At 39.6% G+C, this 23,419-nt stretch overlaps 1 protein-coding gene across 1 annotated transcript; it reads left to right on the forward strand.

The window, feature by feature from the left end:
- The first annotated feature begins 3,351 nt into the window (after positions 1–3,351).
- Positions 3,352–12,664, forward strand: LOC109091253 (angiomotin-like 2a). The gene is made up of 11 exons (XM_042725845.1): positions 3,352–3,649; positions 4,335–5,129; positions 5,222–5,414; positions 6,968–7,112; positions 7,207–7,293; positions 8,783–9,078; positions 9,189–9,388; positions 9,487–9,588; positions 9,700–9,848; positions 10,323–10,490; positions 10,836–12,664. Exons 2-11 carry the CDS (start codon positions 4,405–4,407, stop codon positions 10,904–10,906), a joined length of 2,136 nt encoding a protein of 711 aa, XP_042581779.1. The 5' UTR covers positions 3,352–3,649; positions 4,335–4,404; the 3' UTR covers positions 10,907–12,664.
- The last annotated feature ends 10,755 nt before the right edge of the window (positions 12,665–23,419 follow it).

Genomic DNA, 23,419 nt, shown 5'->3' on the forward strand with positions numbered 1-23,419 from the left:
GACAGTTAGCGGAAGTTTTAAATATATTTTTCTTACAAAAACACATCGATTTACTTCAGAAGGCATTTATTAAGCCCTGGAGCCATGTGGAACATTTTTTATGATGGATGGAAACACTTTATTTTGCTTTAAAATCTCAACACCCATTCACTTAAATTCACTTAAAAAGGACATTTTTTAATATAACTCTGATTGTATTCATCATATACACCTAGGATGACTTGAGGGTAAGTAAATCATGGGGTAATTTTCATTTTTGGGTGAACTATCCCTTTAACTTTGATGCCATGTGCAGAATTCATGTTGTAGACAAGTGCACTTTGGGGTCTGCAAATGCACTTATAGATCTGTCTTTCTGTCATTGTCCGCAAATGTTACTGTGCACATAGCTATTTAATTTTTACACAAATTAAGAAATGAAGAACCCAGGACTGTTATGTAATCTTGACTACTTGTTCAAAGTCTAAAAATGCACTCACACACACAGTATAAACAGACACACAGAGCTCCCATTGTCTTGCATACATGCAGTAGCTCATGCATGTAGACGTGTTGTTTTTAAAGAAAAGGCTAATTAAGTAGAAAACTCTCCTCAACCCTCTTTTCCCACCCATAATGGCCGCCACACTGGCCCCAATGCACATGCTAATGTGTGGAATGCAGCCATTTCCTCCCTCTCTAGGAAGACAAAGAAAATCAATGGCAGGACAATCTTCCCCCCTCTCCTTAACCTTCAGTCTTGTTCTTTCTGAAGACAAATGCCTCTCTAGATATTACACATGCACCTTTATGGTGGAAAAGCAATGCTTATGTTTGAATCCTAATTACATAATTGGAGAAGAAACTGATAGTTCTTATTGAAAGCCCACAAAAGCAGCTATTGACACATTTTGATGGTAATTTGTTTATGACTGAGAAAAAAATAATAATTACAAAATAATGAAAAATAATAATAAATAATAGGATATTGATATCCAAATTGGTGATTAGGCAAATGTAAAAATAGCATAACTTGCTGTTTTTGAAACTGCCATGCAAATGAACTATTTTTACCATTCTAAGTGTGTTTATCTCTTTGCATATTTCCATAAAAAGAGAAAAAGATCTGTGCATGTGATATGAATGGAGTCCAACTGTCTACTCAACAAGTGCAGGCTTGATTTTTACACACAGCTGCCACTCACAAAATGCAGGGACTTTCTAACTTTCCAATGTGTCTTTTCCAGAGCAGGTGTTGGTGTATTCAACACATATCTGCAAAACATATTTAGGCCTGATATTAAAGATTATGCATTGTTGCATATACAATTTGCATCCATTTGGATTACAGAGTTTTAACCTCAACTAATAAACTTCATTTTGAAACCAAATGAATGATAATAGAAATAAATGAAAGTAATAGGATTTATGAAATAGTATGAATAAACCAAATGTGTTTGAAATACACAGTAATCAGGTTTCTATATTTATCACCAATAAATGACATCTAATATACATAAACACCAAAATTGGAGCTACAATTAATAAATGTGTCATATGTGTGGAATGGTGCGTGATAAAACGAGGGTGTGTGTTGTGTGAGACGGGGTCAGGCGTGTGTGTTTGTGAATAGAGTGTTTGTGTAAAGTGTGTAAGGGAGGTATAGGGTATACGAGCAGATGGTAGACCTCTCCCCTGTAATGTCTGCTTCAGAGAGAACAATACGTCTCTCTTTCTGAGGCATGATTAAGGGGTGGAAGAGGATTGCTCTCCATGGACAGCTGGTTGGCAGCATGCCTCAAACGCACATACAGACACCCCCTCCCCATCATCCACACAGACACACTAAGCAATTAACTGGCACGGGCCACGGCTTAAATATTCACCAGCCCAGAGCAAACAAAAGACCTTCAAATCCATTCTCTAATGGCTCATGGTCTATATTTCTCTTATGCATTTTCTGTTTTGTTCTGCTGTTTGTCATATACAGGTATGTGACCCTGGACCACAAAACCAGTCATAAAAGTAATTTTTGTTAAAAAAAATTTAATTCTATACATAATTTTAGATCTGAAAAAAAAAAAAAGCTTTCCATTGATGTGTGGTTTGTTAGGATCGGACAATATTTGGCCGAGATACAACTATTTGAAAATCTGGAATCTGAGGGTGCAAAAAAAAATCTAAATATTGAGAAAATCGCCTTTAAAGCTGTCCAAATGAAGACCTAAGTAATGCATATTACTAATCAAAAATCAAGTTTTGATATGAAGAGTTCATTTGCAAAAACAAATAACTAATAAATAATGTTTTTTTATTGTTCATTCCAATTACTCTCAATCAAACTGCATTTGGGTTATTTTGACTAGGTAAAAATAGCTAAAAAAAATTCTGCTAAGTAACACAAATAAAAACATGATAAAATAATAATAATAATAATAATAAAGATTTTTGAAAATTAAAAAAAAAAAAAACTCTTGCACTTGCAAAGAAACTCTTCATATATTTATGATATAGGACATTTACAAAATATCTTAATGGAACATGATCTTTATTTAATATTGATTATTTGGCATAAAAGATAAAATGGATAATTTTGACCCATACAGTGTATTGTTGCCTATTGCTACAAATATACCTGAGCTACTTATGACTGTATTTGTGCTCCAGGGTCACATATTTTAGCACATATACTTCACAACACTTCTCTTATAAAGCATTTGGTGTACCTTAGAAGAATAGTTCACCCAAAAATGAAAAACTCACCCTAATGTTGTTCCAAACCTGCCTGACTTTCTTCTTCAAGAAGAGAATCATAGTATCACTATCTTTACAGCTTTATTCCCCCTTACAATGCAAGTGAATGGTGACTAAGGCTAGTCCCTACAAATCTGCCCAACATCTTTTGTGTTCCATAGAAAAAGTCATGCTTAAAACAACATGAGGCTGAATAAATTATGAATAAAAACTTCCTATATCGTTAAAGTCTTATTTATTTATTTTAAGAGAACTATCCCTTTAAGACTTGCAAATCAGCCAAGTATAACAATATAGAAAGACCAGTAAAATGAAAAATAATCTGTCAAAGTAACACATTCATAAAAGTACAAACTCTCCATGATATTTTGTGTACATAAATCAAGTGGATTTAATGAGCGCACTGAAACTTCGAAAGAAAGCGTAGTAAAACAGAACAACAAAGGTTACAGATCTCTGCGACTTTTACTGCATTCCTCTCACCGTTACAAACAAAAACGCCTTCAAGAAGCAGGACAAATGCGCACGGGGCTGAATGCAGTTCCGCTTGTCCCGCGCACTGCCCCCCTTCAGCAGCGCGCTCCGCTTGGGGGCGAGCGGTTCTCCCTTCGCTCGCCGAGAGGAGGCGGGCCGAGCGACAAGCGGAACTGCTTTTGATCCCCGAGGGACTCGCAGCCTTCACATTCCGCGCATTCCAGGGGCCGTGAACAATCGGAGCTCGGTCATTTATTAGCAGAGCCCCTCCCCTCCTGAGCTCAGTCTGCTGGAGGAGCTCTCCAGACGCGCACGCAGCTCAAACATACGCATGGAAATAAAAACCGTACCCAACGAATTTCCTTAAGGATTATATCGTTAAACAGATAAACGAGTACAGAAAGTCGTCCTTAACTTCCGATCGTGATGCGATTGTGATTTGGTGAGTTCTTAAAACGTTTTAAAGTAGCTTATTGTTGTAAACGATCTTTTTTATGACACATTGCTTGGTGTCTACCAGTGAACTATGCTTTTATTTAATACACTGTATGTGTACGATAGGATTTTATGAATTTTTTTGTGAGCCATATTGTATAAATCCAAAGTTTTTGACTCGTAGAATACATAAATGTAAATGTTTTTGTGGAAGACACAACATCTTTGGTGCCACATTCAGGATTAGCTACAATAAAGAAAGAGGAACAAACACACTTTATAATATCCCCTTGTTTATAATGGTCCATTTGGCATATTTCAATGTATTACTACAGTTGTGATTGTAAAACAAGGGTGAGACACTAGATAGGAATTTGTCTTTGCAGCAGGAAATAATTTAGCAACTTTGTAAAGTTATTTGATCTTACCCAATTTTCCTTTACTTTTAATTCTAATCAAAATGTATAAACTTAAGAGGAAACCCAGTGCATGTTGGGGGTTGTAGGATGGTGCCAGTGGTATTTTGGGTAAACGTGGTGTTGCTATGGGCAGAGGCTAGAAGCATGTGGAGTGAGGCACCCCTCACTGGTGTTTGCTGTTGTAGAGTGTTGCAATATAGATGAGCAATAGCAAGGATTGCGTTTGAAATCCTTATTTAATTATATATATTTATATTCTTTTTTTCAAACCAGGTTCACAGTCCAGCCCAAAAAAACTCCTAACACAGTATCATTGATTACTATCTGCAAAACAAAGACTGAAATGAGAACCGCAGAGGATTCGTCAGGCACGGTGCTGCACCGACTGATTCAAGAGCAGCTCCGTTATGGAAACCCTACTGATCCAACTCTGTTGGCCATCCAGCAGCAGGCTCTGCGTGGAGGCAGCAGCGGTGGAGGTGCAGGAAGCCCTCGTTCGTCCCTGGAAAGCCTAACGCAAGAGGAATCGCTTTCTCCCCAGTTGTCCACCCGGCAAGAGCCCCAGGGCCAAGAGCACCAGGGGGACTACCAGCATTCAGAGAGTCCCATCTGCCAACTCTATCAACTCCACACAGAGGAGCTGCCTACTTATGAGGAAGCAAAGGCTCACTCACAGTACCTGGCCTACCAGAGAGGTCAGGTAGGGCTTCAGCACGGCAGCCTGGAGACCCCTGGTGTGGTTGGAGGAGCCGAGCAGGAAGAGAGAGTGTGGGATATGAAGCGAGAACATGCTCGCTCGCTCAGCGAACACTTCATGCAGCTCTCGCTGGAGAGGAACTGTGCCCGTGACAGTATTCCCATGAGCTCATCGCATAGCTATCCCCAGCTCTCTAATAACCACTCTGGTCCTGTTGTAAACGAGAGGTCGATGCATGAGCCAGACCAACGCGGTCCACCCCCGGAATACCCCTTCATGGTCAGATCCCCTGGATATATGCTTAGTCATTCACAGGAACATGGGCACTATTACAAAGAGCCTCCCCCTGCTTTCCATTCACAGCATCACAGGTACATTCAACTGATATTTTGATCATTTATATTACATATAGGTACATTGTGGGTGGTTTGGCATACTAACGGTTTATATTTTTCTCTATCAGGTTATTTCCAACCCAGTCGCAAACGCCCCACCATAGCGGCCTGCCCACGTTGACCCCTGCTGGTCAGGATGTCATTGTTGGAGGATACAGCATCCCGGTGAGCAACTGCCAAGTAGAGCAGCTCATTAAAGAGAACGAAAGACTGAGAGGAGAAGTGGAGAGCTACAGCGAGAAGGCAGCAAGGCTACAGAAGGTAAGATAGAGCACTTTGTACCTTCTTAGAAACCTCCCGAAACAGTTATATTCTTGGTATGACTTCCACATTTTGCCATTGATGCAAAAGAGGCAGCCGTGGCCTTTGATTTTGATCTCAGAAAGGACCTATGGAAACAAGAAATCACTGTGTGCTGGTGTCTTCTAGCTGCCTAAGGAGATTAGCCCTCTCGCTGAGTAGGAATGCATGCAAGGGAGAAGATCACAAGGATTTCGAATTAATTTGAAAAGCACTCCTTCCTGAGTTCAAATTCCCAGTAACTTATTTAGCATGTGAAACAACACTGAATTCACCCATGCCTGCAATGCCAAACATTTTTTTGTAATGTGATAATGGCATCACTTAAATACCAGAGTGTCATGCCAGAACAAGGGGAAAAAACGGGTTTATTTTGTTTGTGCGTTTGTTTTGGAAAGGTTTACTGGGCCTTGCATTTGTCATTCAGTGGCGTAACATAGATTGAATTTCAGTTTAGTTTCCACATTCCACATTCTCTAGTTCTTGAAATCAGAACAACTGTATTCTTAAAAGAATGCATTAGAACAGTAGATCATGAAGATCAAGTCGCGATAAATTGTAAATCAGACAACTCCAAAGGGGAATGGCCTCCCTGTGTTGTTCTGTTGCCCTCTTTGTTAGGATTCCAATGGGATGCCAGTAGGAGCAGATGTCTTCGCTCATCTCAGTGTCCGTCAATGAAGAAAGGGCTTTGCGTAGCCCACAGCTGACGGACTGAACTGCAGAAAGCAACAACCAGACCCCACAGCTGTGGATTCCCTGACTGAATGGCCCCTTTCACTTTCACTCTTGAACAGAACCCCACATGGCACCCAGGGTCATGCTTAAGAATTTAACTACCTAGATGAAATGAATATAGTGTTGTTAGAGTAAAATTTTGAACTGTGATTCAAGGAAATCAGAGATATTTCTGTAACGACCGTTTAAATCGTTATGGAAAAATGCTCTTTCATGAGCCATATTCTGCATCACAAATGCCATACAGGTGCATATAGTGTGAAGTACTGTTCTTGTCTCTGAATGGTATGCCTTCAACACGCACTTTTCCTTTGTTCCCCACATTTGCCTTTGGCATCCCGCCCTGTAGGGAGATGAATGTGCAGACACCTGGGACTCATAAGTGTTCTTTCTGGAATGTTGATTCAATTCCCAGTCGCTGAAGAGCTCTATGAGAGTGATTCACTTGTGGGCAAGCACCAGGATGAGCTCAGCCAAGCACATTCTTTTCTCTTTCCCTTTCTTTTCTGAATTGTTTTTGTCTATCTGTCAGTCTTGCTCTCTGATCATTGTCTTATAATGTTTAGGTGTATGAAACACAGTATAGTTGACGCAAAAATGGAAATTCTTTTGTATACTCACCCTCATGTTGTTTCAAATTTGTATGACATCCGTCCTTCATCGGATAACATAATGCCCACCTTGTTCTTTTACTTATAGTGACAGGGAATGAGAGCCAGAAACTGGTGAGTTCCTTTAGGTTAAAGATATTAAAATGCCTTTCCCCTCTCTTTCAGCTTGAACTGGAGATTCAGAGGATATCGGAGGCCTATGAGACTCTTATGAAGGGATCTGCAAAGAGAGAAGCCCTTGAGAAAACCATGAGGAACAAGCTTGAGAGTGAAATCAAGCGACTTCATGACTTCAACAGAGATCTCAGGGGTAAGATGGTTCACATAGCTGAGTAATTGTCTTAAATATGAGCTACATGTTTAGGTATGAGACGATTAATACTAATTGTTGACTCCCACATTAGACCGCCTGGAAACAGCCAGCAAACAGAGAGCAGCCGTGGAAGTTGAAGACAAGAGTCGGCATGCCTTCGCCAAACTGGTTGAGCAAAGTAAGAATTCCCCTTTGCTTCACCATAAATTATCTTTCTCCCAATGTGTGGACAGTGCGGTCAACCATGTGAGCAGCCGCAGCTGTTCCCATTGACTTTTAATGTTTATGTTGTAGGCATAACGATGCATTCCTCTAACAATAATGCACTGCATAGTTATCATTGATGTGATTCCTGACAAAGCGTTTGGTTTGATGTATTTCTTGATAAGCTGAAATGTTCCATAGCAAAAAAACTTTATTAACCAAATTAAGTGCCATGTAGGGTTCAGTGAATATCTGGTTAGGTACACGCTGTATTCTGCATCTCAGATAGTTGCTTTTAGAATTTGACCACCAACCATTATTAACACTGGAAGTAAATGTGACCTGGATTCCTGAAATATTTTCAGGTATTTTGGGATATTCCGTCCTCCTGGAATGCTTTCCAACAGCCCCCACCACTAGTTCAGCTTCTGAGGCCCTTAGCACCCCTTCTGATGGCCTATGCACTGGCTCTCCATTTTTGGGCATATTAGTGCTAAAGAATTTAGAGCTGTGTTAGGGTAAATTAGATTTGTTTTGCTAACCCTTATAGGGATTGTTGTTGTTGTTCAGCATTTGATTTGACTCTTTTGGAATGGTCTTTTTTTTCTATTCCCCAAGGACTGATGTATGAAGTTATCTTTCATATTTGTGTATTAAAATTAGTTTTTCTCCAAGCTCCAAGTGTGAAACAGAACAGTTTTGTGCAAACAAAAAGCCTGAATGTTTAAATGTTTCTTGTGAGCCAACACATAAGCATGTCCAAGCCACGATTCAGCATTTCTAAAGACTTCTAACGATGTATAAGTTAACATTTATGACCTTGTGGAGCTATTTGCTTTACATGTTTACTGCCTGCCTCAGAGGCATTCCAGAGATTCAGTTGGTACAAAGACGTGCCTGTGTGCGTAAGTGGATAAGAGGAAGTCTGCATTCCTTCCAAAGGCATTTGTTTTGGGTTGTATAATCAGAGTAGGAGCAGAATGGAAGTCTAATTGCTGTCTAATTTGTTTTCCATCTCACAAGGCATTCAAAGTGACCCAGAAACAAGTGAGCTGGGCTTTAGTGTGAGCCATCGTAGAGCATTTCGGAATTCAGCATCCCAAATGGGAATCCACTGAATTGCTTTTGTAATCTGGGAATTCTAAAGCAGTCTGCAGTGTAGGTCAAAGGACACGCAGAAACTCGGCCACTCCCCTGCAAACCCAGACAGACATGTGTAAATCAAGCATGCCTCTTTTGTTCCAGACTTTTGTGGGAAGCTTATCCCCTGAGAATTGGTTAGAATGAGACTACAGCCAAGAGAATGCTCTGGACACACCCCAGTGCTGCTGCACGGTCATTCATTTTGTGGCCTGTGTAACAACTAGGCATGATGAGTGAACAGCATGCATTGCTTGTACCCTTACTGAAGTAAGTTGTCGTGGTACATGGTTCTCACAATGTTTGTCTCTTTCTCTCCACAGATGAGGATCACCTTAGAGAGCGGGAACGTCTGGAAAAAGAGCTGCAGAATCTGCACGTCTCAGGAGAAGAATGGAAGAGGCGCAGAGAAGCCTTGGAGCAAGCGTTGATGTCCGCTCAGACACGAAATAGGCAGCTGGAAGAAGAGTTACGCAGGAAAAGAGCTTACGTTGAGAAGGTGGAGAGAATGCAGAGCGCCCTGGCACAGTTGCAGGCGGCATGTGAGAAGAGGGAGGCGCTGGAGTTACGATTGAGGACCAGACTGGAGCAAGAGCTGAAGAGCCTGAGAGCACAACAGGTAAAAAAAAAAAATGAAAACAATAAAAAAGAAGACAATCTTTTGTTCACCAAACTGGTGAGAAAATTCTGTTTTGGCCTTGACAAGTAAACCTTTCATTTCTCTTTCAGTGGCAGTCTCAAGCCCAGCAAACGAGTCCTGGGTCCTACTCGGACCTTAACGTGTCATCTATGCATCAGCAGCTGAGGGAGCGAGAGGAGCAGGTTCTGGCCCTGGAGGCTGACATAACCCGCTGGGAGCAGAAGTATCTTGAGGAGAGCACAATGCGTCAATTCGCCATGGATGCCGCTGCTACTGCTGCAGCTCAGAGGTGAGTCGAAGTGATAGAAGCCCTGCCTAAATGGACAAAAAATTGGAATTAATTTGACATTTTGTATAACTTTTGTATAACTGTAATGCTCTTTTCAGGGATACAACAATCATCAACCATTCACCTCGCCATTCACCCAATAGCAGCTTCAATGAGGACTTGCCGTCCCCTAACCACAGACATCAGGAGATGGAAAACCGGTATGTCCACTCTTACATTCTCTATCCACAACTGGAAAGTCAATCAAAATTTGTTAACAAAATTTCCAGTAGTCTCCATGTGCTGTATCTCAAAGAAGTTTGTTTAATCAGGATTCGGGCGCTTTATGCTCAACTTTTGGAGAAGGATGCCATTATAAAGGTCATGCAGCAGCGGTCACGACGGGAGCAAGGCCTGCGACCTGCTCGATCCGTTCCCTCCATCAACACGGTTGTCACAGCCAGCGGCACCCAAACCAAAGGTGAGCATTGGGGCCATAGCCAGTGGTTTCCAGTGGAACCCACCTGCCTGAAAGTTTCTAGCAGTCCTGAAAACCTTCATTAGATGGTTCAAGTGTGTTTAATTAGGGTTGCAGCTAAACTCTGCAGGACACTGACCCTCCAGGAGCAGGATTGGACACCCTTGCTATATGTCTGTAACATATCTGGACCAAAAATTACATAGACTTTCAACTGGACAACTGGCAGCTTCTTTACTTAGCGTCTATGTAATGTCGCCAAGAAAGAATGTGCCAACCGAAATAAAATGAGTGCGGCGACTAGCCGGTGTTCTCAAAATAGTCTACATCTTGTGAAACGGAATGCATTTTGCTATTCTCTAGAATAGATCCTCCAGAATAGTAAAGGGAGTTTACAGGATGGCAAATGTTTGCGTGGTGGAATGCCTATGTTGGAACCGGTAATTAAACTGCTTCCTTTTCTGTCTGCAATTTTAGGGAAAAGCCTCTCGGATGACCAGACGGCAGCCGCGTCATTGCCCCCGTTGCCCCATCCGCTAGCCAAAACCCAGTGTCGAGACCGCAGCACCCAGTGTGAAGAACCTTCAGTTGAGACCAACCCTAAAACAGAACCAGCTCCACAATCTTCCATTGCTCCCAGTTCTGGTGTGTAAACTCGTGCATAAACCCATCTTTATTTGTCACTTACAGTATTTATTTGGTATTTCTGGAGTAGTTTGATTCTGTTCTGTTGACTGACATACAATGTGATAAATCTAATATGTAGTATCAGGTGACAAAGACAATGCTTAACGGTTAGAACTTCTGTAATGATGGTGCATATTTGCCCTTTTGAACCAGAGTGGTTAAAGAGTAACCTGAGCACCATGTCAAAGCAGCGATTGGGGAGTGAACTCAAACAAAACATAGTCAAAGTTTTGTAAAACTTCCCGCCTTGTTTGCTCTCCAGGCATTAGCCAACAAAGCTAAAGATCTTGTATTTCATTGCAGATTCCACTGCTCTCAACACAAACCAGATCAGCGGCACTGTTGAAAAAGACATGGTGGAGATTCTCATCTGAGATGAACGGTGTTCAGCTTGGTGCTGCCTGCTGTTCTTACACACAGAAGATTCTCATTGGATGTCCATTTGAGGACCAACCATATCAAGAGAATCCTGTGCATGCTATGAGAAGAGCTCGCCATTGAAGCATCAGACAGAAAGAAGAACGAATAGTGGGAGTAACCTAAACCTGATCCTCGGTGAAGGAGAGCTGAGCTCTCCTGACAGTTCCACCACACATTAAAGGACAGTGTTCATTCTCGGCTATTGGCTCTCAACCTGGACTGTGAGACGTATGGTCTGAATGTGAGGTACTTGGACAGTACTCTACAGAGCTCCAAAAAGCTACCACAGTCCTTCTTAAGTGCTTATAAACACATTGTACATGTTCTTTTGTATTTATGAGTATTGCTGCTGACTGTGTGACAGAATGGAGAAATAGCAAGAAATATCCCACTGTTGTGAAACTTTTGTTTTTGCATTTGCTTTTCATTTGAGGAGCAACCAAGGGCAGTGTTGTTGTTGTTGTTGTTGTTGTTGTTTAACCAACTAAGTATACCGACCCATGTAAGACTATATCCCACATTCCTAGATAAAAGCACAGACAAATATATATCTAGCTTTATGTGCTCCATGTATAGTAGATGTACCATCGCAACTGCTTCATCCTTAAATATCAAGAAAAGAATAGTTTGGATTGTAGGAGGCCAAATACAGTTTGACCCTGGAGGCCTGGGATTAGACAATTAACCAGAATAGTTGGGTAAATACCTTCACTAGCACTCCCTTTGACTAAATTATCATTACAGTTGGTGTTCTTACTATAACTGACTGACAGCGGGTGCTTCTCGCTCCCAGATTTAAGTAGAGGAATGGGATGCCTCCTTTTGGGGACAGTGGATAAGTATATGCTCTTTTAGTGACACTTAGGGAAGTGTTACCCTTAGGAGGGACAGGGGGCTGATGTTTCAGATGCCATATTATTAATATTTTGCGCCCAGAACTGCAACCACCACGCTTGCCACTCCCTCCCAGACAAGCCGGAGCTTATCTTCCCACAATCCTCCATAGTGGAATGTCCCTGCTCAGAGGAAAAAGGCTATCTGCAGTCTGACCTTTAGCCTTGTACAAAACGACTGGCATTTAGACTACCATCCTCTTTTTGGATCTGTTTATTTGTGTAGTGCTGCCATAGCTGGTTTGATTTCGTGACTCGAAGGTTCTCCAATGTAGCGACTGTGACTAGCCTTGATCTCTGAGACTTTTCTGCCTGTTCGCAATCAAGACTACACTTGCATTATGGTGGGAAAATTAGATAAAAGGTTACCGTGAAAACAAACAGTCTTATCTATGTGGGAATAAGTATCATACCATGTTAATTTAACCTTTCGCGCTATCATTAAATGCTACTTTTATTTTCCTATTGACTCTGATACAACGCATTTGCTGGTCAATGCTTTGTAGGGGAGTCATGCTTGTTTTGTTCACTACTTGGACTGTTTACAGAAAGGGCTGTTTTGAAACGAGAGAATTTAATATATTTTGTGTATTATTTTACTTTTTGGTATTTAGTAATGTGAACATGCCAAAGATTTGCATTACGATTAAGTTATATAATAAAATATGAGCATTAGCAACGTGAAATGTAGATACGCAGTTCAAACTGGTTGACCCATATTTGGATGTTGCTGTGAACTTCAAGAATGGGGAATTGTTTCGTATGTCATTTAACATTTCAGTAATTTGAATAAAACTTTAATATATATCTTTAAAAAGACAATGTGTCGGCTGATTTATGTCTTGATAATGGTAAAGACAGATGTGTTTAGATGGAGGTATGAGTGCTGTGTCCTCCTGAGATGTTTCACATGTGCAAGTCTGCACAAGCTGTTCTTATCAGTGTCCCTTCTTTGGCATGAATGACATCTTTCTTTCAGAACACAAGGGAGCCTTATTCACAACAGCAAAACAATTCTGCCACCTGCTTCACTGTTGGCAAGCAGTCTTCATGAAGAGAGGCCGCATTCCAGCTTTGCTCTCAAAGCCGCAAAAAGAACATTCCTCTCATCAACCGCGCAAATGTTAAAATGGAAGACGTGGAAAAAATATGCAACACAGACCAAACTGCTATAAATACATAATGAAAGCACAATGATTAACCAAATGCTTAGAATACAATTCTGGAAAAAAAATTAAGACCTAATTTTAGCCTCTGTGACCTCACTTTCAACTCGAGAGGTGCATCCAAAATTGCTTACTGAGTAGGTACTACGTTTGAGGTGAAACAAACAATGCTTCTCTGCCGAAGCATTCTTGAAGCAATCTCGGTGGAAGTCTTAAGACATCTGGGTATCACCTACTGTGAATACAGACATGGTACTCTTTTCATATACTGTTTTTCACCTACTAGAAGGAAAATAGGCATATTGGATGCAGGGTAGGACATTTAACTGCCTTAGGCAAATTAGAGCTAACCACCAGACAAAAGTTTAAACCGTTTGGAACGCTTTGCAAGCCAAATTGATTCAAAGCTTCATAGTTCAACATCAAGAGGAATTTGCCCCCTGGTAGAGTATAACATGTTAGAGCATTCCATTCCAAACAGGGAAGAAGAGAGATTTCTGACATGTCAGATAAGAAGTAGAGCTGAAATGCTGTTCTATTTTTGTTTGTTTTTTAGCACCCAGAGGAAAATTCTATACCTCAGATATTGATCTTTCATAACTCAGGAGGCATAGTGGAATTCTCAGTTCAGTTATATTTCTTTAAATGATCAGTTTTGTTTCTTTTGATATTTCTAAAATAAAAAAAACTAAATGTGGAGAAATAAAAACAGCCAAATGAGAATGCATATAAAATTAAAGAGTATTGTGATATTAAATAGTTACTAGCTAGACAATTTAATGATAATTTTTCATACTGAAAACTTGCAGGTTTAAATCTCAACACAGTTTCAGACAATATTGCAAGGTTTCTCAACTATCACCCTTCATGGTCCCGCAGAATTTAGCTCCAAACTCACCTGCCTGTAATTTTCTAGTAATCCTGAAGACCTTGATTAGCTTGTTCAGGTGTGTTTGATCAGGTTTGGAGCTAAACTCCAGGATCTCCAGAGCCAGAGATGAGAAACCATGCATCACTGAGATCGTATTTAAAACCTCAAGAACAGGGTTCCTCAAATTTGGCCCTACTCTACAAAGTTTTGCCCAAACTCTAATTAAAGACACCCGAGCAAGCTAATCAAGGTCTTCGGAGTTACTTGAAAAGTACAGGTAGGTGATTTTGATCAGGGTTTGAACTTCAGGACTAGTTTGGTCATTTTGGAACATTTTGAGAGACAGGAGCCTAAAAAAGGACAGATGAAGCCTTGTAAAACTTTTGAGGCTTTCCCTGATTGTTCCAAAAAAAAGAAGATTCAAAGCTTCATAGGCCATACCAGTGACATCTAGTGGTCAGTTGTGATTATAGCAGCCACTTTCAAATGATTCCCACATCTTGTTAATTCCAGTTTCAACACAAAAGCAATACTCTGCAATAGCAGCTGTGTCTTCATTCTGAGAATCATTGTTCACACATGAAAGTGTTACTATGTCACTATGAAGCAGGGAGGGAACACCAAGCATTTTCTGCCACCTTTAATGAATGAAGCCACGCCAAAGATTCAAATTGGTCACCTCGCTTCAGGTATTTCATTGTGACGTATGAAGCCTCAAACGCCATCGATCACAGAGATTTGATACAAGCCTCGACACAGTCTTTTGAACCAGTCTGCTTCAATAGAGGAAAACAGGCTTCGGAGCCTTCGTGTCAAATGTCTACAGGAGCCTCATGCAGAAGTCTCACTTTTTTTCATATTTAATCTCATTGCAAGAGGGTTTGTATAAGGCACGAACCTATATGAAAAATGTGCCTGGTAGAGTTTCACCTTTCCTCCCTGCTCTGTCAGCAGCATTAATCTCTTAAGAACTTTGACTCCCAAGTTCTGTTCATCAGCTGCATTTTTGAAATAGTTTTCTAAAGCATGCAGACAAATGAATCACTATAAGAGCAGCCTTTTTGCTGTTGGTTCCAGTCTGCCAACTCAATGCATTGATGTTTCAGGATCAACTACTCTGTAGTAGCCTATGCATTAATACGATGATCCTCACACACCCTGAGCAACACGATTACTTAAACGCTGTAGGACACCTAACGGTGTTAAATAAGTCCACTGAGAAGAGGACTGTGTGTGTTCCTCTGTGGGTTTCTGTTTTCAGGATAAATATTTTGACTTGCATGCCTCTCTCGGTAGGTGTGAGCTGGCATTCCATAAATGCTTCGCGAGATACCTGGCCGATGGGTTTACATGTGACAGATCAGTGTGAGTTTTCTCAGCTGAAGGAGTACAGATGCAAGGAATGCTCCTGCTGGAATGTCTCACTCCTCAGGGGGCTCCAGTATACTTCAAGGTCAACCAATGGCCTGGTGTGCTAGCAGTCACCTCCTTCCACTACCAGAATCATCACTGTCCTTGCGCAATAGCAGGTTGCTGGGCTTATAAATCATTTGTATACCACTGTGTCTTTATATAACTGAAAGCTTTTCTTGTCTCACTTGAACAGTCTTGTTCATTTCTGGTGTTCTGTCTAGGTGAGGGGTCAGATTGGTGGACTAAGAGCTTTAACATCTGTTAGTGTGCATACTAAGATCTCACACTGTTCAATGGGGAATGTCATTCTTGGCACTCTGCTTGTTTTAGCAGGCTTCCCAGGCTCCCCAAATTTCAGTGGAACCACCAGGGACTTAGTCCATTCCAGAAACATCTGCAATTTGAAAATGTAAAAGCCTTGAAGACATCTGCAGTTTCTTCAGATGAACATGTAGAGCAATCATATTGCTATAGGTGATGTTCAGGGTTTGTCATAGTGATTTGTCAGTAGATAAGTGACCGGTCATCCAAAACTGAAAATTCTGTCATTTACTTATTGCTTTCTTTCTTCTGTGGAACATATTCTAAGAAATCTCTTGTTTTTACGTACACTGAGTCAGTAGGCTCCAATGTTGTTTAGTTCCAAACACTGTTTAAAATATAATCTTTTGTGGCCTGCAAAAGAACGAAATGCATCCATGCTTTATCTTTACATGATTAAGTATGGTAAATCATGAAAAATGGTTCCCATCAGTGTTCAGAATAGTTTTTTTTTTTTCCAGTGATGTCCTCACTGATTTAGCAAATGAAAAGCACATTGCTAATACTGGTCTTTACAGATGTTCCAAAGATCTTAGTAACATACCACATACGCATACCTAGAAAAACAATACAATAAGTCAAATGTTGTGTTTTCCACCAGTTCCCAAGGAGACTTGCTGAGATTCCAAAACTTCCAGGAGTGTGGATTGAATAAATTTCCCTTACCAACTCTTTCCCCTTTCCTTTCCAAAGAAGGTTACGGCCGTCTACTTTTAAAGGCATCCTATTATACCTCTTTTACAAGCTGTAATATGTAATAAAAAGTCTCAGGTGAGCCCAGAACATGTCTGTGAAGTGTCAGCTCATAATACCCCACATATCATTTATTATAGCTAACCATTCTGGAATGGAGCATAAGGTCTTTTTTGGTGCACTTTGTTTGCTGCTATACAGCATCACGGGTATAGTTTTCACCAAGTTTTCTGCTACTAAGTGCAATTATTTAAAAAATGAGTTAAAGGGGTCATATGATGTTGCTAAAGAGAACATTATTTTGTGTATTTGGTGTAATGCAATGTAATGTGTTTATGTAGTTTAAGGTTCAAAAAACATTTACACATAACATAAAACATTATTTTCACATAACATAATGTACATTATTGTTTCTCCTCTATGCCCTGCCTTTCTGAAACGCGTCGATTTTTTTACAAAGTTCATCGGTCTGAAAAGCGAGGTGTGCTCTGATTGGCCAGATATCCAGTGCATTGTGATTGGCCGAATACCTCAAGCGTGTGACGGAAAGGTTATGTCCCTTACCATACTGTGATGCCGTGTCCCGGCGCGATGAGACAAAAACAATAAAACCCATTACAAACGAGGCATTTGTTGCATCCAGTGGGGACATAATAACGGATTATCATGACTTGTATTGTCTTTCTACACATTGCGTATCGCGCCACATAAACACAAAACCATTTGTCTGCATTTGTGATCGGAGAAACGAAAAACAGCTAGCGCTACTCTACACTGCTCAAAACTCATGTTTGAATTCATCAGTAGCCAATTCTTTAAATATGAAAACATGCAAGTTGTGAGTCAAAAGAGCCTGCATTGTAGGCTCAGGGAACAGTCCTCCATTAAATGTGTTGCGCACACACACAAATATTTGGTTTGAACTGTTCTGGAACAGTGTTGAAAATACAACTTAACCACTTATTTCTAGTTGTGTCCTCTTTTGGAAGGCCAAACAAAGTAGTTTCGCTTTCACAATGAAACACACAGCTTCTCCACGACATGGCGGCGGCAAGCAAGAATCAAAGTTACTCCTTTCTTTGCGTGGGTGGTGGGGACGTCGTGGGAAAGTCATGGCCTAATGGTTAGAGAGTTTGACTCCTAACCCTAAGGTTGTGGGTTCGAGTCTCGGGCCAGTAATACCACGACTGAGGTGCCCTTGAGCAAGGCACCGAACCCCCAACTGCTTCCCGGGTTCCGCAGCATAAATTGCTGCTCTGTGTGTGTGTGTGTGTGTGTGTGTGTGTGCGCACTTTGGATGGGTTAAATGCAGAGCAAGAATTCTGAGTATGGGTCACCATACTTGGCTGTATGTCACGTCACAAACTTACGTCACTTTTCATTTATGTAAATCTTCACACAGTAACTTAGACATGGGGGTGCATTTAAATGAGACATTTTAGGAGGGCATGGATGAGTCTTAAATTAAGAATATCTCTTTGGGTTTGAGACTTAAGTCTTTGCCACTTTAGGGATCTTATCTATGCACAAACAACTTGTAGAAGAAAGGAAAACTTGAAATCACATCATATGACCCCTTTAAATTAATGTGAACAGATGAGCTCAACACAAACATAAAATCAGTTCCCCCAAAAAAAAAATCAAACTACCTATAAACCCCGGAACCAGATTGTTGTGCTCTATACCTCATTCTCCATATAGCAACAACAAACAAAATATGTTTGTTTTCGATTATGATCTCTCTCACACTTATTTAATGTTGCAGTTTTACATCATAAAATGTTTATTCTTTCATGCATTTAAAAATCCTTGTCAGTTTAAACTTCTTATACACGTTTTTTTTATTTTTATTTTTCTAAGCACACACATAAAATGCATCCACCAAAAGATGGCTCTTTCGCCTTAACTGTCAAATACACACAGCTGGTTATGTCTGTGAACGTAAACCGCAATGTTAGATCTGAGAAACGGTGGCAGCAACACACTACTAACACAATTCAACCAAGCCTGCCCAGGCCTTATGTTTTTAAGAATACTTTGGGCAGGAATTATTTAAATTCAGGATAATGTGGCATGTGTGTTGCTGGAAGAAAACTCAGGACTATATTTGAAGCATTTAAAAGAGTTCAAAAACGGTGTTTACTTTATATACAGAATAACTCCCTTTGGAGTGAAATTCGTGCTTTGTATAATTGTGCACACCTTTTTCATGCACACACAGTAACATTATCCACTAAAGGAAACTGAAAGTGTAAAACAGCATAATAGCACCCCCTTAAATTAGCTTTATGATGGGAAATACCTTCTGTATTGAATCACAAATAACAAATGTACCGTGAAAAATCATTTCAACTTAAATACAGCTGAACAATTGAAAACTAAGAGAGTTTAAAATTGATCCATAGAAACAGTTTAGAAAGCAAACTAACAAAATAACAGTTTGTTTTATCTGCCTTGAAACCAATTAGCCACTTTTGACTAAACCAACAGCACAAAAGGGCTCCACAAATGGAGGGTGTGGTGTTACTGAGTCAGGATAATCTTTTCAAACATATGCATCTCTCCAATCTGCTATTTGAAAAGTGAGTGTTGAAGGTGGAGCAACAGGAAGTGCAAAAGTATAATCTTCCTGTTACAGGGATCTGAATCTGACACCCATCTTATTAGTCAGGGAGGTGTGTTAGGGTGAGGTATACATTTCTGTGCAGTCAGCTGTGATTTGAAAATCTTTATATATTAGTTTTAACATGCAGTATGTAAGGGAAGTTACTTAGTCAAATAAATAATAAATGATTTTGGTTTAATTTAAGATGCAAATTCCGGCCACAACCACACCTCAAATTTTGCATTGGTTTTTAAAAGCAATTTGATGAAAATGACGTTGATGGAGACATTTTTGGAATAAAATTGCAGACTCATTTGGATAATTTTTAAATATCATAAACATTTACATATATTTTCACATTGCACAGTTTTATTGTAAATGGTGCACAATATTCTCATAACTCAAGTGATGTTTACCCTGATTTTGTCTTTCAAACATCACCTTTTGCAGAACAAGCTTTTCTTTCCAGCATGTTCTTTAATGACAGGTTGACAAAGACGAGGCATTATGTAAGATGGAATAAAGACTAGATGAGGCAAATTCTAATCTCTGTCACTGTGACTCTATTCTAAAGATAGCCTAATTATGATCTGTTATTGTGCCTCCAGTCTAGAGAACATACAACGACTTGCATCAATAGCTCCACAGGAAGGTCAGACATGCCTGATGGATGCCAGACTGATGAAGTGTTCAAATTACCTGGCAAAAGATTTGAAGCGTCTATGTTGCAGCATTGCAAATATGAATTACTCATCACGAAGCATCCGTCACCTGTATTTACGTCCATGTCTGTGTGTTATGAAGTGGCTCGTGAAATAGCAATCGGTTTTCAAATGTTTTCATGTTTGTCAGAAACCTCTTCAGAATTCCATGCTTTGACCGAAACATCTTTATTCACAGATAAGGTTTGATTTCCCCAGCATGTGATGATTTTTTTTCTCAGTAACGGCATACCATGTTAACCCAGATAAGGTCCTTGTACTGCTATGTAATGCATGCTGTAGACAGGAATGTTCACTATGCTGTTTCACAAGAGCTCAATCCCAGTCACACACTGACAGGTGAGGATGCACAGTGTCACTTATTCAGTAGAGCACATGCTCTCGCCTCATGTTTGCACATGGCATAGAGTGAAAATGTGGAGAAATGCTGTTTCTAACTGCCCTCTCAGCTTAACCTTTGGTACAGTTCACATTAGAGGCCACATGCACATGATGGCAAAAGTTTGGTTTTGTCAAAAGTAGCCAATTTGCTGTGTATGAGCCACAGAAGAATCTAGAATGCTTTGCTGGCGGGGAAAAAAAAGGTTTTCCAGGCCCTTCAAATGTGAATTATTACACACGATAAACACTTTAGGCAATGTCTGTAAGAAATGCTCTGCAGTTTCAATTCCCTATAGCAGTAATTTCTGACATTTATATAACACTATTTTTTTTTTACTAAAAACTGAAAACTTTTAATGAGTTTTGGCCATTGATTTACATGACAATAGCATTTGGGGGGCCTGAAAATGCAAACTTTTGAAAACGGGTTTCAAAGTGCAAGTAAAAACACATCATAAAAACACAAATATATGAAAACGGTGATGTCAAGTGCATGTGTATTTCGTTTTCAGTCTACAGTGCGCAGGCACTTTCTTTACAAAGGCCCAGACATTTCCAACTACTGGCCTGGCATGCATAATACAGCATTTTTAGTCCCTTTCATGGATCCAACAATGGATATAACATTGTTGTCTGTATGCAAAACTACCTTTGCAAAAACAAAGGAAAATCTTTTCCATTTTAAGCATATCTTTGTTGTGTAAACATACCCTAAGTGGCTTAAAGGGGTCCTATTCTGCTTTTTTACAAGTTCTTGACTTTGTTTTGGTGATGTATTAGAACAGGCTCTCATACTAAGTTGTTTGAAAAACATATTTTTCACATTTTACATTATTACAACACCTCTCTCCCCAGTCTGGCATGAATGGCAGAATTATAGTTCCTGCATCAAATGAAGGCCCGGCTTCTGAAATACGAAATGCGCTGTGATTTGTTAGCTGGGCCAGTGTGTGTTGTGATTGAGAGCACTCGCCCACCTGGTCTGGAAATGTCATTCTCCTTATCATAGCTGCCCGCTGTGAGTGTCAGTGTAAATACTGAGTCAAAATCAAATCTATTTGAGCGTGATTTAAACCCAGATGATTGTAAACACTCTAAGCTCGTCTGCATTGGGAAAGCTAGCATGTCTCCGACATAGTGATAACACTCATTGTCTTCTCTAGTGCAGCTCAACCAGGTCTCGTCCCATTCATCAATCTCTGTGATATCACAAATCCTGGAAAATATGCGTTTTAGTCCAAACGAGTCGTTCGTTGTAGTTTTTGAAAAGTAATTTCTGTTAAATAAAATCTCTTTTTGAACGGCAACATTACATACTAAACAAAGCAGAAATTTTTATGTTTAAACAGCAACATTACAGACTAACTAAAATAAAAAAACCCCTTTAAAACTGCCACAATTTCCACAATTTTAAATCCACACCTTTTCAATCCTGTCCACTATTATGATTTGTACTCACCTAGCCAGTGCCACAAATCTCGTACCATTCTGCTAAAATTATATATATATATATATATATATATATATATATATATATATATATATATATATATATATATATATATATATATATATATATAGCTTAATGTAGTAAATAATATTATTATTATTATAAATACTGCCTGAAATGCCAATGGACCGCCAGAGGCTTTATGTAGTAAATAACTAAATGATACAAGTTAATTTTTTGAAAAACAAACAAACAAAAAACCTTTGGTCACACATACTTCTAAAGCATGCTATTCTTGTTCTCTGCAGCTGCCAGAATTATCTACATCTCTGAACTAAAGAACAAACACATAAACAAAGATTGAAAGTGATATCAACTCTTTTCTGACATCGGTTTTGAGTACTTTTCCAGTGTAAACAGATGAGAAACGCAGAGCTCAATTATAGTTTCTCTTGACAGGGCATTTATGGTTCCCTACTAAATCTGCTTTCTAAGTTTGGACATACTCTGTTTTTGTCCCAAGGTTATGCATACTTTAAACTGGTCACAAAATAAATTATTTTACTCTTGCACAACCTCTGGAATTTTCACACTCTAGCATGTGTAATGCATAACCCCCTGTCCTCACCCCATGCTTGCACATTTTAGGTTGTGATTTCTGCCCTCTCCAGGCCTTTATCACAGTTTAGAAAATTGTACTGAATTCATTAATCCAATACTTTCACCTCTGATACCAACAGGGCAAATGAAGTCACAAATGTGTCAGAAGTGACACAGAGTTTTTAACTGTTTATTGTGCAGGATCTTGGTGGATTTTTCATATGCAATCAAGCATTGCGCAAGCAACACTTCGAGCAGGAGTTTAGATAATAATTCATTAATTGCTTAAATACAGCTAGTACAAGTAGGGCAAAAGAGAACTCCTGGCATCCATCACCTCCCTTTGCAGCTTTAAGATAAAAGTGAAGCTATTCTTGGAAAAATCCAGAGATTGCACACTGGTGGGAAACAGTACAGTGATCAAGTCACTGCTCCAATCTGAATGTGAAGCCGAATGTGAAGCTGAATGTGAATTTGTAGATTAAGAGAAGGAGATTCCACTGATCCAAATAGTGTCCCAACACATGCTTTTGCAAGAAGCACCTTACTTGACAGAAATAGGCTTGCTCTCATCCAGGAAAAGAGTTTTGACTCATGAGAGCACAGCAGTGTTGCCAAACATCCTGGGTATCCTGTGATGTAATGCCCCATATGTGTGCTAGTAACATGAAGCTAAAGCCAAGGGATTGTTATCCATGCACTAGGACTTTTCAGGTCTAAAACAGTCTGTTATACCTCCTAAACCCCATCCTGGGCATTGGCTTATGCAGACTTTATTGCCTCTTTCTAAGGAGGATAAAATAACACGACAAGAACATGAGATATTGCTTAAGTCCCAGACAAATATCAAGATATTATATCATGAACGTTTCAGAGGGGGGAAACCACTTTAACAGCAGAACAAAACGTAACTGTTAAATTGTGTGTGGTAACTTTTACTAAAATATGAAGAAAAATTCTGTATTTTAAATTGTGTTGTTGGGTTCTATAGGTCCATAAACTTAACATATAATGTCCCGGCAGACAATTACCAACACCTTTTTCATTTTTATTAGGCAAGTCATATATGCAAACAGCAAGAACATGTAATTGCAAAATATCTGCTCTGTTGCAGTTTTGAATACTGTGGTCTATCGAATGAGGGCTAAACATATTAAGCAATTGCGTGTAAGCCATTTAGAAAATAGTATCTAAATAGTAGTTTAATAGTTTAACTGAGCCCTCTTGATAGTTTAGACCATAACCACTTTTGTTGGAATATTTGATGCTAAAATCAGACTTCCTTACAAACAAAATATTAGCACATATTGACTCTGGCTGCACATAAAAAGATATGATTGGGGGGAAAAATG

Source organism: Cyprinus carpio, chromosome B6, assembly GCF_018340385.1.
Source record: "Cyprinus carpio isolate SPL01 chromosome B6, ASM1834038v1, whole genome shotgun sequence".
Taxonomy (NCBI): domain Eukaryota; kingdom Metazoa; phylum Chordata; class Actinopteri; order Cypriniformes; family Cyprinidae; genus Cyprinus; species Cyprinus carpio.

Bases quoted from the DNA above. Each gene is read 5' to 3' on its own strand.
- LOC109091253 (XM_042725845.1), top strand. From the start codon at position 4,405: ATGAGAACCGCAGAGGATTCGTCAGGCACGGTGCTGCACCGACTGATT. The intron at 7,294-8,782 runs GTAAGAATTCCC...TTCTCTCCACAG, and splicing joins CGCCAAACTGGTTGAGCAAA to ATGAGGATCACCTTAGAGAG. The intron at 9,849-10,322 runs GTGAGCATTGGG...CTGCAATTTTAG, and splicing joins CAGCGGCACCCAAACCAAAG to GGAAAAGCCTCTCGGATGAC.